The sequence below is a fragment of the Gnatocerus cornutus genome, chromosome 6 (assembly GCF_029298725.1).
Source record: "Gnatocerus cornutus isolate USDA-ARS CGAHR chromosome 6, icGnaCorn1.1, whole genome shotgun sequence".
NCBI lineage: Eukaryota > Metazoa > Arthropoda > Insecta > Coleoptera > Tenebrionidae > Gnatocerus > Gnatocerus cornutus.
Window position 1 is genome coordinate 18,550,433 of NC_142238.1, and position 14,116 is coordinate 18,564,548.

Consider the following 14,116-nt stretch of genomic DNA (forward strand, 5'->3'; position numbering starts at 1 on the left):
CTGTCGTGTGTGTGAATTCATCCCAATTGTGTATTTTCCTCCTAAATGTTACGTGACTAAGTGCCCCAATCCATTCAACACTAAACGACGAGTTCAACTAAAATGTGCCCCTTTTGATTCACCCCAGGCCCATTTCCAAGACGTTCGCTATGAATTTCAACGGTTGGAGGTTGGAGACAATTTCTGTTTTCTTCGGTAAGTGTTTACTTCCGGCTTCGTACACGTTTTACCTCTTTAGTCTGACGCTACCACCGCTGATACCATCACCCAATTCTTCCGTTTCATGATATTAGTCATCCACAAGTCATTGTTTAGCTATGTCAAAGAAAAAATTGGAATTCTCAAGTTCTTGCGTTAGCTATTAAATTGCGAAACGATGCTGGGGGTTGCCGTTATCAGAGTCAAGGGGGACCAGGTATTAACGAGGGTTTGCATCATAAAAAAAAGTTGGAACCGCTATAAACATGTAGGTCACAAGATTTACAAGTCTTGGAGATTCAGTCATGTATAAATTTCAAATAATGTTACGTAAATATGAAGTGTGGGGGCCCAGAATAATAATATTTTTCCTATTTTCACTGATGCGTATCTTTTCGAATTGTATTATGTGAAAATCTGGGGCAATTTAGTTGATCTGAAGATTTCAGAAAACGTCTTACAAGTTTGGAGCCAATAATTTGCAAGGTCTTCGCGGTGGACTGCTCTTATTAATGAGTTTAAAATTGTAGTATTGTAGTTAAACCAAGTCTGTGACCCCCCTAATGATTGTTTTGCCTGATACATTGAAACAAAGCCATGTTTCATACTTACAATAGCTGTAACTGTAATGGATATGAAGTTTTGAGATTTCTTTTTTTGCAATAATCAGAAAATCTAAGATCCTATCAATGTAAACAATGTTGGAACGTGCTGTCGAATGTAAATAATTTTATCGTTTTATTGTGGGAAAGACACATGTTTACCTATAAAAAAGTTGTGTTTGTCGCGAAGCAACCTTCAGCTTCCGGTTTTATTGGTGTACAGAAGGAAAGAAAACTGCAGTAATTCAATATTTGTGGGATAAAGATATAGAGAACATTTTTTCAGAAACGCGTATTGTATTGCAATGATGCCAATTTAATTAGCGAAGTAAAAGCAAGCAAAAATGTTATTTATTTTGTTAAATAATTTTTTCAACCAGCAGTTATTTTACTGTGGAGTTCAAGTTCTTTACTCACACAAACAATAAATTAACGGCTATAAGAATTTTTGTAGTTTTTTGTCCTTTGTGAGCGGCGACTTTATTATTATGCAACGCTCTTTCTTAGGAAGATTAATTTCATGATTTGAGTCTCAATAGATTTAACTTCTAAATTCTAAATCTAAAGTCATAAAACCGTGAACAATGTCTAACTGTTCCACTTGATCCTTAAACAAACCTGACCTTTCCACACTTGAAGGATTTTGTTTATTGTTTTATACGAAAACAATTTTCTAGTTATATGCTACTTATGTACCATAAATGGCCTCACCCTGAGCCCTTCAAACCAATCTGAAGCATATTTCAACGGCTCTTCATACCTTAGACTGCAGACCACAATCTCACTGAAAAGACAAACGGGCCTCAGTTTTAGGACATGTACAGGTAAAAATGACCACTAAAACTAAGAAAATCTCTTAAAACCCCAATTTTCTAGGGGGTACTCTCTTCAAGCAGCAACAAAACGACGACCACTTCGAACTGAAAGTCAGCGCTGACGGTGTCGTTTTTTCTGCGAAAACCGCAGGACAGCAATTTGGTCAACAAATTAAAGGGAATTTTTTAAACAAAAAGTGGCACGTTGTGGTTTTACAGTATGAACTGGGGAACTTGAGCATGATAGTGGACAACGAGCAAAGGGTAAAACTCCATAATTCCACGTTCTTTTAATTCATTGTTACTTCCAGTTGATCGCGAACTCTACTTATCAAAACGAGCTTTTGAATAGTCCCGGTCTGTACAACGAAGGAGCGTCAGTTCTGTTGGTCGGAAAACAATTCAGCGGTTGTCTTTTAGAAGGCCCCTCGCTCGTTTTTGACCAGTCAGTTATTTTATACAACCACAACGTGAGATTCGAGAGATGCCCCATCCCCGAAGATAGCTGCACCCCTAAAGAACACCAGAAAGGATACGATGCGTGCATCACCGAACCTTGCATGCGTCGCGGCACCTGTTTAAACGGTCAAAACGGCTACACCTGTAATTGTCTGCCTCGTTACACCGGTAAAAATTGCGAGCTGGATATTGGAAACGCATGCGAGAAAACACCTCCAGTTTGCAAGAACGGTGCCACTTGTAACTCTGACAGCACCGGCGAGTACACCTGTTGGTGTCCTCCTAACTTCACTGGGAAACACTGCGAAAAAGAAGTCGTCGTCCACCCACAATGCCAACACAACCCTTGTCAAAACGGAGGCACTTGCACTTTCAACGGTGAAGTTGAATGTCTTTGTCTCCCCGGCTTCATCGGCTCCCGATGCGAATCAAACATTGATGAGTGTAAACCAAACCCGTGCAAAAACGGTGGAGTTTGTCACGATGGTTTGAATAACTTCACCTGTGATTGTAGCAGGACGGGATATGCAGGGCGGACTTGCGACGTTAACATCAACGAGTGTCTGACGAATCCCTGCGCGAATCATGGGACTTGTTTTGACACGTATGGAGGGTACTTGTGCCAGTGTTTGCCGGGATATGGGGGCACCCATTGCCAGAACGTAAGACGAGTGTTTATATCGATGTGAATGTAATTTTTTTTTTAGATTCTCAACGAGTGCATGTCGCAGCCGTGTCTAAATCACGGCGCTTGTATCGATAATGGAGACGGTTTTAAGTGCCGTTGCCCTTCAGGATTTGGGGGCGAGCGTTGCGAAGCCGAAGACAGACAAATCTCCTGTGACATCACAAAGTGTCACCAGTACGGCGACTGTGTAGACTCCGGGAGCACGTGGGGGTGCGTCTGTAAACCTGAATATCCAGGGATCTACCCCAACTGTTCCGTCGACAGTCTCTGTCTCAACAATCCGTGCAAAAACGGGGGAACGTGCACCCCTTGGAACGGATACTTCAATTGCTCGTGTCCGCCTGGTTTCACAGGTAGAAGCGTAGTGAATTTAACACTTTCACTTGTAATAGGCATGATGTACAAGAAAACATGTGTTTCTATGCTTTCTTAAATTGCATGAACTTCTTCGTTTAGTGACTTAATAGTTTGATGATTCACAGCTGGGTGACTTCTACTGCACAATTGGAGTGGAGGTGGTTATTTTTAAAGGCGACACTTCTTGTTAACAGGAATTGCACCTGGTGAAAGGTATTGATTGGTTATGGTTGTTGTGTGCATGTGTCACAGCAATGGCATGCGCTGATTTTGTCCAGTACTAACAAACACGTGGTGGCGATAAAAAATTCTGTTTGTTCTAAAATGACTCAAGTTTGCGCTTATCTCTTTACTACTGTCTTAACAAACTAATCCAGGTTACTGTCTTTTTTCTAAATGTGGACGGCAACGCCCATCACCGAATTTCCGCTAATCCTCTTCATTTCCTACATTTCAGGTAAACTATGTGAAAGTAAATCAGACGACTGTCTTTCGCACCCTTGCCAAAACGGCGGTCAATGCATTGAACAACCAAACGGAATCGCTTGCAATTGCACAGAACAATGGATGGGTGCATTTTGTGATGTGCCATACGACGCCTGCGAATTGAAACCTTGTTTTAACAACGCTACATGCATAACAGCTCCAAATCAGCATGACTTTACGTGTAATTGCTTGTCTGGCTTCACGGGCGCTCACTGCGAAGTTAACGTTGATGATTGCGTGGGTGTTAGATGTCCAGTTGGGCAAATGTGTGTCGATTTGATTAACAATTACGATTGCCGATGTCCGCAAGGTTTTGCAGGAGAGAATTGCACGCTCGAAGTGGATCCTTGCGCCAAGAATCCATGCATGAACGGAGGAGGCTGCGACATCGTCAGCGACCAACCCGGAGGATTCGTCTGCAAATGTCTCAGCAATTTCACAGGTGATAAGTGCCAGGTGGATGTCGATGAGTGTGAAGAAACTCCCGGAATCTGCAATGAGGGAATCTGCCAGAATACGAAGGGTAGCTTCCAGTGTTACTGCAGACCGGGCTATACCGGTGAGAGGTGCAACTTGGATTTCGACGAATGTCTGTCGATGCCGTGTCAAAACGACGCCACGTGCGTTAATAAAATCAACAATTACGAATGTTTGTGTCCTCCGGGGTACGAAGGGAAAGACTGCTCCATCGATATCAACGAATGCGAATCGATGCCGTGCATGCAAGGATCCACTTGCATCGATGGTATCAACGAATTTACCTGTATCTGCCAACCGGGACTCACTGGGAAGATTTGCGATATCAACATCGACGATTGCGAGGTAAAAAAAATAAATTTTTATTCACAAATACATGATTTTTGCAGTCTTCTCCGTGTTTGAACGGCGCCGAGTGCATCGACGGTCTCAACGCCTACACGTGCAACTGCACCGACACGGGCTATACGGGAATCCACTGCGAGATAAACATCGACGATTGTATCAGCAATCCGTGCGAAAACGGCGCTAAATGCGTCGATAAAGTCAAAGATTACGAATGCGCGTGTTATCCGGGATATGTCGGTAAAAACTGCGAGCAAGACATCAATGAGTGCGAAAGTAATCCGTGCAAATATAACGGAACGTGCTTGGAAAGATCCAACATGACGTTGTATCAAATGGAGGGTCTTCCTGAAGTGTTTGCTAGAGAATTTAATTACGACAACGCCGCAGGGTAAGTTCTCCAGACTGAAACGAATCGGAATCACGTTTTTCTTCTAGCTACGAATGTCTCTGTGTGGAAGGCGTGACTGGCGAAAACTGCGAAATCGACATCAACGAATGCGAGAGCTCCCCGTGCTACGACGGCACATGTGTCGATAAAATCGGTGGTTATATCTGCGACTGCGACGAAGGGTTTGAAGGTGAACGCTGCGATATCGACATCGACGAATGCGAGCGATATCGCCCTTGTCTCCACGGCAGATGTCTGGATAAACGAGCGTCGTACTACTGTGATTGCGACTCAAACTATGGTGGTAAAAACTGCTCAGTTGAACTCACAGGCTGTGAAGACAATCCCTGTTTAAACAACGGGACTTGTAAACCGTATTTACTCAACGAAAATATACACAGATTTAACTGTTCGTGTCCTAATGGGTTCCATGGGCACACCTGCGAAAGAGTTACCACTATGTCTTTGAATGGGAAGTCGGTGATTACGATCAACACCGCCAGAGAGGAGGGGTACGATATCCAGTTCCGTTTCAAAACGACTCTAGGGGATGGGCTACTGGCTTTGGGGCGGGGCTTGACGTATTATATTCTGGAGTTGTCTAAAGGGCGTTTGAATCTTCATTCGAGTCTTTTGAATAAGTGGGAGGGCGTTTTTATTGGGTCCAATTTGAATGATAGTAATTGGCAGAGAGTGTTCGTGGCGATTAACTCCACCCATTTGGTGTTATCTGCCAACGATGAACAGACAATTTATCCGATAAGTTTCAACGAGAATTCCAACGGAACTACTTACACTAGCTTCCCAGTAACATATATCGGAGGCACCCCAAACAATCTGAAGAAGTTAACACACGGACAACCACTAGTAGGTTGCACTGAAGACATCTTAATCAACGGCGAATGGATACTGCCTCAAGAGCGAGAAACGACTTCTGTCAGATACGAAAACGTTGAAAGTCATTGCCAGAGACAGCCCCAGTGTGACCCCAATCCGTGTCACTCCGGAGGACACTGCACTGATTTGTGGCTCGATTTTAGGTGTACTTGTGGACGTCCGTACTTGGGACACACTTGCCAATATAGTAAGTTTGATAACACCACAATTGCGATTTTTTTTACTCACTTCTTTTAGATTACACTGCTGCCACGTTCGGTTATGAAAACATAACGAATTCTTTGGTGACGGTTTACGTGGATAACGCCGCCAAACGGGCGGTTCGCACCAACGTCGACATCAGCATGTTTATAAGAACCCGACAATCCGTGGGACAAATTTTCTACTTGGGATCGGCGCCGAAATCGAAAACACCTCTGGATGAAACGTACATTGCTGCTCAACTAGAAAGCGGAGAGTTGCTGGTACGGATACAATTCAATGGTACACCAGAAGCCTACACCGTGGGTGGAGTCAAGCTAGACAACGGTTACAACCACCTCATCGAGGTCATCAGAAACGTTACGCTAGTTCAGGTTAAATTAAACGGAACGGAATACTTCAGGAAGACTATATCGTCCACTGGAACTCTCGACGCTGAAATTTTGTTCTTGGGCGGTCCACCTCAAACTCGACCAGTTCGCCAAGCTAATGACAATCTTGTAAAGATGGACATTGCACCGACCACGTCTGCTGTTATCGCGGCTCCGCCTAGTAATGTTCATTTCAAAGGGATTATCCAAGACGTGCAGATAAGCAACGGGAGTTCCACCATGGTCGTGGAGTTCTTCCCTTTGAAGGCTCAAGAGTTGGACATACCCATGCCGTTTGGAGAGGTAATTTTCGACAACCAGACCGTGTTGGAAGGCGTGCGTTCGGATGACTCCTGCAAGATAAATCCGTGTCTGCATAACGGCGTCTGCGAAAATACCTGGAATGACTACAGGTGAGTTCGCCACTTTAAAACCGTGAGAATTTCTATTGTACTTTCAGATGTATTTGCACGCGTGGTTTCAAAGGCAAAGACTGCTCAGATCTCGAGTTCTGCGAGATTGAAAAATGTCCCGCTGAATCTGTTTGTAAAAATCTTGAAGATGGTTCTGAATGCGTGGCCAATGCGACATTTGATGGAAAATCGTCGCCGCTGAAGTACCACCGTGTAGTTTGGGCGAACTCTACGAAATCCATAACTTACGATACTCTCGAGTTGACATACCGCACTAGGTCTTGGGGCACCGTTTTCTACGCCAAGTACGAAAGTGACTACTTCTCGATTTTTATCTACCACAATGAAGTTGTCGTCGAGTGGAGAATAAACAAAATTCAGGAGACTAAACGATTCAGAAAAGATCACTTTGAAGGACAGTGGCTGACGCTGTACTTCGAGTACAAGAACTCGATCTTGAAAGGAGGTTTCAAGGACATGGTCATGGATGAGATTCCCAATATGAAAGTGATGAACTTTGATATCGATAGTTTTACTGAGATTTTGAAAAACGGGGATATTTACGTTGGAGGCAGCGACGAAGAAACGTTTGATTATCAATCTATTATTGATAGCTCTGATTTTAATATGACTGGGTACATTCCTGTGAGTGACACGACGACGACGATGTCCATCACGAGTAATTCTTTGGAAGTGAGCGACGACGGGGCGGATATCTTACTGTATAAAGTGGACCAAGATAAGAAGACTGATCGATTTAAAGTAAACTCGTCTTAAATTGTTATTGATCAGTGATCATTATTATCGTTGTAGGGTTGTCTCCACGAAGTGAGGATTGGAGGACTCTTACTTCCGTTTTTCCCAACCGACCAACTCTCGCTCAAGAATCACTATTTCGAGCTTGATTCGAGTTTCAGGCCGGAAATTGGTTGCATCCTTTGCTACCCCAGCGACTGTGACAATGATGGCGTTTGTATCAACTCCACGGAGACGTACAAGTGCAATTGCACCAAAGGCTACACCGCTGATGATTGCTCGATTGATATTAACGAATGTGAAAACAACAAGTGTGAGAACAACGCCACGTGCGTCGATCTGATTGGAGAGTACGAATGCAAGTGTGAGCCTGGTTTCGATGGGTTATAGTACGTATTTTTGGTGTTGTGTCTTCTTTACCCATCCTTTAATTTGTTAGCTGTGAAAACGACATCGATGAGTGTCTGAGCAATCCGTGCAGACATGGAGGAATTTGCAACAACGGAATCGGGACTTTTAAATGCGATTGTCCTGAAGGATTCGCCGGGAAGCAATGCGAGGCTCCTATTCTCATCACGTGCGACAATAAACCTTGCAAGGAAGGCGCCACGTGCAAAACCGGTCCAAGTAAGTCTCTTTTAAAGCTCTGGCAATTAAATCATGGATTGTTTTTAGACGAAGCGACAGGAAACAATTTTACTTGCTTTTGCACCGAAGGCATGGAAGGCCCCTTGTGCGACACCCCCTTCTGTATGCGCAAACACTGCCAACAAGGCAGCTGCAACACGACGGAAGATGTCCCCTTCTGCAAATGCGTGCGTGGTTTCGAAGGAAGATTCTGCGATTTTAACATCGACGACTGTAAAGCGCCCACTGGAAATCCGTGCCAGAACGGCGGTATCTGCATCGATGGAGTTAACAGATATGATTGCAACTGCACAGGTACTGGTTACAACGGTTTGTTATGCGAGATGGACATCGACGAGTGTCAAAACAGTCAGAATCCCTGTGGTCCCGAAGGAAGATGCGAGAACATGCCGGGGACTTACCGGTGTTCTTGTGATGATAAGAATAAATGTGGGCACTTTTGCGAGTTGGATAATCCGTGCGAGACTGTTAAGCCTTGTGTGGAAGGGGAATGCGTGCCGTTGTGCACAGACAAAGCGGACTATATCTGCAAATGCAAGGATAATTACACAGGGAAAAACTGCAGCGACTACAAGGTTTGTGGGAAATAGTCTTAAGATTTAAGTGACTGAAGTATTTTCAGGTGGCAGCTAGTCAAGTGGACCACGTTAACGTGCTATACATCGTCATTCCCATTGTTTTAATCATCAGCGTCGGCATCGCTATAGGTTTAGCGATTTTGGTGAATATCGCAAGAAGTAAACGCGCCACGAGAGGTACGTACAGTCCAAGCGCTCAGGAATTTTGTAATCCAAGAGTTGAACTCGACCACGTTCTCAAACCACCACCTGAAGAACGGCTCATTTGAGTTTTTTTATTGTGATCACACTGGTTTTGAGCCAGTTCGCCGCCTTCTCATACTGATCAAATTGTTTTAAGTTGTTTACAATGTAAGTTTTTAAGTATTAATAGAGCACTAGGTACTTATAGTATTTATTAATGTAGATACTTAATTGTTGACATGTAATTGTAATACTCTTAACTGTAAGTGCAAACAGTGTTTCCAAAGTGCACTTAAGCTGCCAAAACTTATGTTTGGGACCAGATTTTGGAAATTTCTGTTTTATGCAAGCAATCTCGTAAACCGTCCAGCTTAGTTTGTGATAAAGCAGTAATGTATTTAATAGAAACAGTAGAAACAAGAAATTGTAAACCAAAGTTTGTATATATTTTTTTATCTATATAGATTTTGTACATCTTATTTGGTGTGATTTACAAATGATTGACAATTTCAATTTGTAATTAACTCGTAATAAACATTGGACAAAAATTGGATTTGATTTTCCCACCTTAAGAAGGTGACAACTCCCACAAGATGTCGCCTCGAAACGTCATTTTAAATTTTTAGTTCGTTAAAAACATCCGACACATTTTCAAACCTTGAACGCGTTTTTGCAAAGAAAAACTCATGTGGCAGCAGAGATAACTCTCAGGTAGCAGTGACCTTGCAGTGACTTTATTCCAGAAACACGTCGGTCGTCAATTCGACAATCATTCTCTTCCGTTTGAGTGTTCTGTGAACTTAAAAGAATGGAGAATATTGAGATGATCCCAAAGAATCCACCAAGTTATTTGCAACGAATTCTGGAAGACTTCAATCCGAAATTAGTTTTCCTAAAGGTTTGTGTCCCATTTAATAAGAATTTCGTTCAATGAATGTTTAACAGGGAGAAAAGGTCGTGTCTTCGAGTCCTGAACAACTGAACAACTCTAGTGACACTAGCATACTAGAACTTACAGGAAACCCTCTACAAACTGATTTGGAAGAAAATGATTCTATTTGCGCTGCCGTGATTGTTGAAAGACCCTCTAGCTGGACTCTGGAGGAAGCCGAGCAGTACCCTCTCACCGTAGAAAACGCAAGGTACTAATTTATTGTTCTAATACATTTTACGCTAACCCATTAACGCGCGCTATCAGAAATAATACTTTTTTTTTTCATAAATTTTACATATTGTAATGATCTGTAACCCAATTCCGCCAAAATTCAAATGAACCGCCAAACTCGAGAACCGCGAACTTTAAAATAAATAAAATGGCCGAAAATCGTGATCGTCTGAAACGGCTAGGACCTACGTTGTGTTGTGAAGGCGGATGTTCGTTGGATACAAAGCAGTGCATCGTCTTTTGGGAAGAGCGTACCAATACAAAGAAATAAAAATACACCAGACAAAATGTGGTTTAACTTGTTTTATTTAGACTTTAAAAGTTTGAATGGTTTTGATTTAAATTTTACAGCTAATTGTTCAAGAATTACAAGCATTTGAACAGACGAACTGATCATGTTACAAAATTCTTAATAATCTTTAATGTCAAAAGAAGTCACTTTACAAAGAAACGTTTCGGTACAAAAATGCAATAAACAAATTAACGGAAAGTGAATTACATCAAAAGAACTACAAAAATCTCCCATTCGCTCTGTTGTGAGTGTGATCAAACTACAAAAATTATTTAAACAAAATAACAATGAAAAACAACACACAATTTACCAAGTAGACATGTACAAACAATTTATCAATAAACATTAATAAAAGATAATTATTTTCAAAGGCGACACACAGAAACAGGACGAGATTATGTTTTCGGAAGACCCGAAGACAATCTTTCCTATTCCGCAAGCATAGTACAGGCGGTGTCTTATCGAGAGTACTAACAAATTATGGCCAGATTAAGAGTAACCAACATCTCACCCGCGGAAGACCCGCTAGTTAGGTGAACCCTGACTACCCCGCGAGTCCCACGTAACAAGCTTCCAGCACTGGAGGGTTTTCGAAAGTCAAAAATCAAAGTTTAATTTTGAATTGATCACACTCTAAAAAGAACATGCTAACATTAACGCGAGAGGCTGTTTGTTATGTTGAGTCTTTTGTGACGAAGAAAATCTAGAAAGGAGAATTGGGTTCGGACAAGTACAGAGCAGCTAAGAAAACAAGGGACATACATAAAATACATAAACATATAAATTTTCAGTTTCAGTTTCAATAAAATACAATGGAAGAGAAAGTCGTGGACTTTAGGAAAAATGTACTCATTTTTGCTCGCGAATGACACAGAGCGATTCAAAAAGACATTTCCAGTTAATTTGATGTATTTCACAATTTCTTTAAAATCCTATTCTATTTTTAATCCTTCGAACTCAACAGTATAAACCTTTGAACAGAATCGAATAAAATTCAAGTTCCCAAAACTATCGGGTTTCCACGAATCTAAACTGCTTCTGCACGTGTCTTATCGGACGGCGGGCGAACACTGGTTGAATCCAGACGCTTACGTCATCAAAAAAAAAACGCGTTACTTTAGAATTGTACAGAAAATAACTACTTTACATGAATCCGGAGAAACTTCCTTCTTAAGACAACAAATGACAAAAATAATTACATACCAAAAGGTGACAACACACAAGCGCTTCTACAAGAAGCCCTAAAATAGTCACTACACTCCCGTTAAAATAAAAAAAAATGTTTAAAAGATTTTGACCAACCAAAAAAATTAACAAAAACGCAAAAATGAAAAATTGAAACAAAATAGCAATAAAAATTAACACTGTCAAAAATATGACGAAACGCACTCGATTACACAGCCACCTTGGTAGTTCCGAAGTCGTACCAAGAATGATTGCCTCCGGCGTCGCCCGCCTCCTCCGCTGTGGCGGCGGTGAACTACCAAGTCCACCAACTTCTTAACGCAAAAATCCCTGCGGTCGTTGTGGCGCGAAAAGTTTGAAATTTGAATTTGAAGTGGGACACTACAAGATATTTGTATCACAGTTACGTTGAAAAAAAATTGAATTCGCGAATATTTCCGCAAAAACTCAAAAATCGCAAGAGACAAATGCACTGAAAACCGAGGTTTTTAATTTTTTTTGCTAAAAACTGATACAACCATTTGCTTGAAAAAAAATGTTAATGGAAAGTCAAAAGGCAGTAGTTTATGGTAAAAATTAAAACATATGGAAGAAACGATTCTAAAGTACTTTAAAAAAATTGTAAACTGACTGTCCTATATTATAGGACACCGGGCGGTAATGGGTTAATCTAAAATGCAACTTTTTATTTTAGGAAATTTATAAATATCGAATTAAGAAAGGCTAACAAATACGAGGCTATTTATGGTCTTTGTGATGGAAACGATGCTGAACACACGATAGGACTAGGGGCTAAAGTAACTCCAGAAAGACTGACCAATATGCTTCTTTATGTTCTCCCATGCTGCAATGTCAGTAAAGGCATCTCAACTTTGGAGAGTATGAAAAAAGATCATCTTAGGGAGGTCGGGAGAAACGCTCAGGTTTAATAACTATTTTTGCTATATTTTTCTTACTTTTTATTAATTTAGATTACTGTTTTTTCCACAAAAAGTTACGATTTGTTTGGATACGATTTAAAAAACTCCGTCGCTTTCGGCAGTGCCGATTACCATGGAAATATATCTTTTGAACTGTCGTCTGTGGAAGTCGACGATGGATCAACAAAGAAATCACAGATGCAAATGGTATTGTAATAATTAATTACATATGAGTGGTAATTTTTTCTTGGTTTGTTTTAGAATTGCCAAGTCGTTATCGGTCACAAAGATTCTCCCCATTTCGCTTTCTGGGAAGAATTACGCAGCATCCAATCCTACATCAAGCTGCTTGAAACACCGGAACTTCTCAAAGAATCGACGATTATTAACGCAGCAAATGATTTAGACTACACCGAAATTACGTCCAGCATGGAGGAATTCTTCGCCACTAAAACAAGCAAAAGACAAACTGAAGAAAGCAACTTGCGAAGACTTGACGTATTTGATCAACTATGGGACGTTCTCAAATGTAAGCTTGCGTATTAATTGAAATTTGCATTGACTTTGTATTTTAGACAGCAACACCATCGGAGTTCTGCGAAGCTCTTTTCATTTCCTCTTCGAGAAACTCGCCGTGGGCGAATTCGAGGTTTGGGAATCAGACGACTCTCTAGTTGGAAAAATCGTCAAGGATTTAGTCAATGGGGAACTGGCTGTCCCCACTTTAAGTTTCTCTCAAAGTTTGGAACTCGTCATCGAGCTGGGTTTTGAAAAACTAAAGAAAAACTACCTTCAAATTATTAACAATTTTGCCGGGGCTTTTAAGGACGCTATTGTAGAAAAGTGGAAGTATGTACGTAACAACTTGATGAGAATAATAATGTTGATTTTGGTCTTGTTAGAGAACTTTCAACCGACGTTTCTTCCTTGAAAACCAAGCAGTCGAAGCGTGGATCAAGAAAGAGTAGCTACAACCCTAACGTTGCATTCACGGAAGTCACTTGCAATAAACTGAAGTTGTCGTTTCTGCAGTCAATGCATAAAGTCTGCGAGTTCATATATTTGCGTAAAAATGGCTTGGTCGTCAATGAATCTTTCGATTCCTACTGTGAGAAGCTCTGTGAAACTGTTTTAGTGAATTTCCAAAAGGTTATTCAGAGGATTGACTTCAAACAGCCGCATCTAAGCCACTTTTCTATCAACGCCTCGTCAGAAGACATCTATTTTATTAAAGAGTCTGTGCCTGTAATGTTGTATTTGTGTAGTAATTTCTGGTTTTAGTAAGTCTCCCACGTCTTTTTCGGTGAAGTTGGTTTCTAAAGTTCCGTACACTGAGGTGACAACAGCGTTTTATTTCTCAAAGTACCCGATTGTTCCTCCATGTCTCTTTCAGGATTATGGTTAGTTTTAATATTTTTTTACTTGAACGTTGAACATAATTTTGCTTTTTTACAGAAATCGAGAATTTGGCCAGCGATGTTGAGAAACTGTATGGTGTGAAACTTCTGGAAATTGCCCATATAAAGAAGTTTTGAAGGAGCCTTACATAATTATTTAATTAATAATTAATAATTCATTATAATAAAATAATAAATTTTTTGTTTTTCTCCCATCGTTTTTTTCTTGTGTTTTTCATCTGTTTATTTTTTGCTCCAGACCTTCTGAATTGTTTCTATTTTAGCAATTTTA

At 41.0% G+C, this 14,116-nt stretch overlaps 2 protein-coding genes across 3 annotated transcripts; both read left to right on the forward strand.

Annotated features, from left to right (window-relative positions):
• Window positions 1–49: 49 nt before the first annotated feature.
• crb (cell polarity complex component crumbs) lies at window positions 50–9,413 on the forward strand. 2 transcript variants are annotated; one of them, XM_088039679.1, is made up of 14 exons: window positions 50–195; window positions 1,478–1,624; window positions 1,677–1,879; window positions 1,927–2,736; window positions 2,782–3,115; window positions 3,577–4,427; window positions 4,472–4,818; window positions 4,866–5,902; window positions 5,953–6,700; window positions 6,748–7,462; window positions 7,514–7,845; window positions 7,896–8,083; window positions 8,132–8,679; window positions 8,727–9,413. In XM_088039679.1, the coding sequence occupies exons 1-14, from the start codon at window positions 150–152 to the stop codon at window positions 8,949–8,951; spliced, it is 6,531 nt and encodes a 2,176-aa protein (XP_087895805.1). In that variant the 5' UTR covers window positions 50–149; the 3' UTR covers window positions 8,952–9,413. The 2 variants fall into 2 exon arrangements, with proteins under 2 accessions (XP_087895805.1, XP_087895806.1); XM_088039680.1 differs by having other exon boundaries at window positions 3,925–4,427.
• A 50-nt stretch (window positions 9,414–9,463) lies between these two features.
• On the forward strand, window positions 9,464–14,014 carry Zwilch (zwilch kinetochore protein). Its single transcript, XM_088039682.1, has 9 exons — window positions 9,464–9,763; window positions 9,811–10,007; window positions 12,202–12,430; window positions 12,479–12,634; window positions 12,689–12,956; window positions 13,003–13,276; window positions 13,330–13,662; window positions 13,709–13,827; window positions 13,883–14,014. Exons 1-9 carry the CDS (start codon window positions 9,674–9,676, stop codon window positions 13,960–13,962), a joined length of 1,746 nt encoding a protein of 581 aa, XP_087895808.1. The 5' UTR covers window positions 9,464–9,673; the 3' UTR covers window positions 13,963–14,014.
• The last annotated feature ends 102 nt before the right edge of the window (window positions 14,015–14,116 follow it).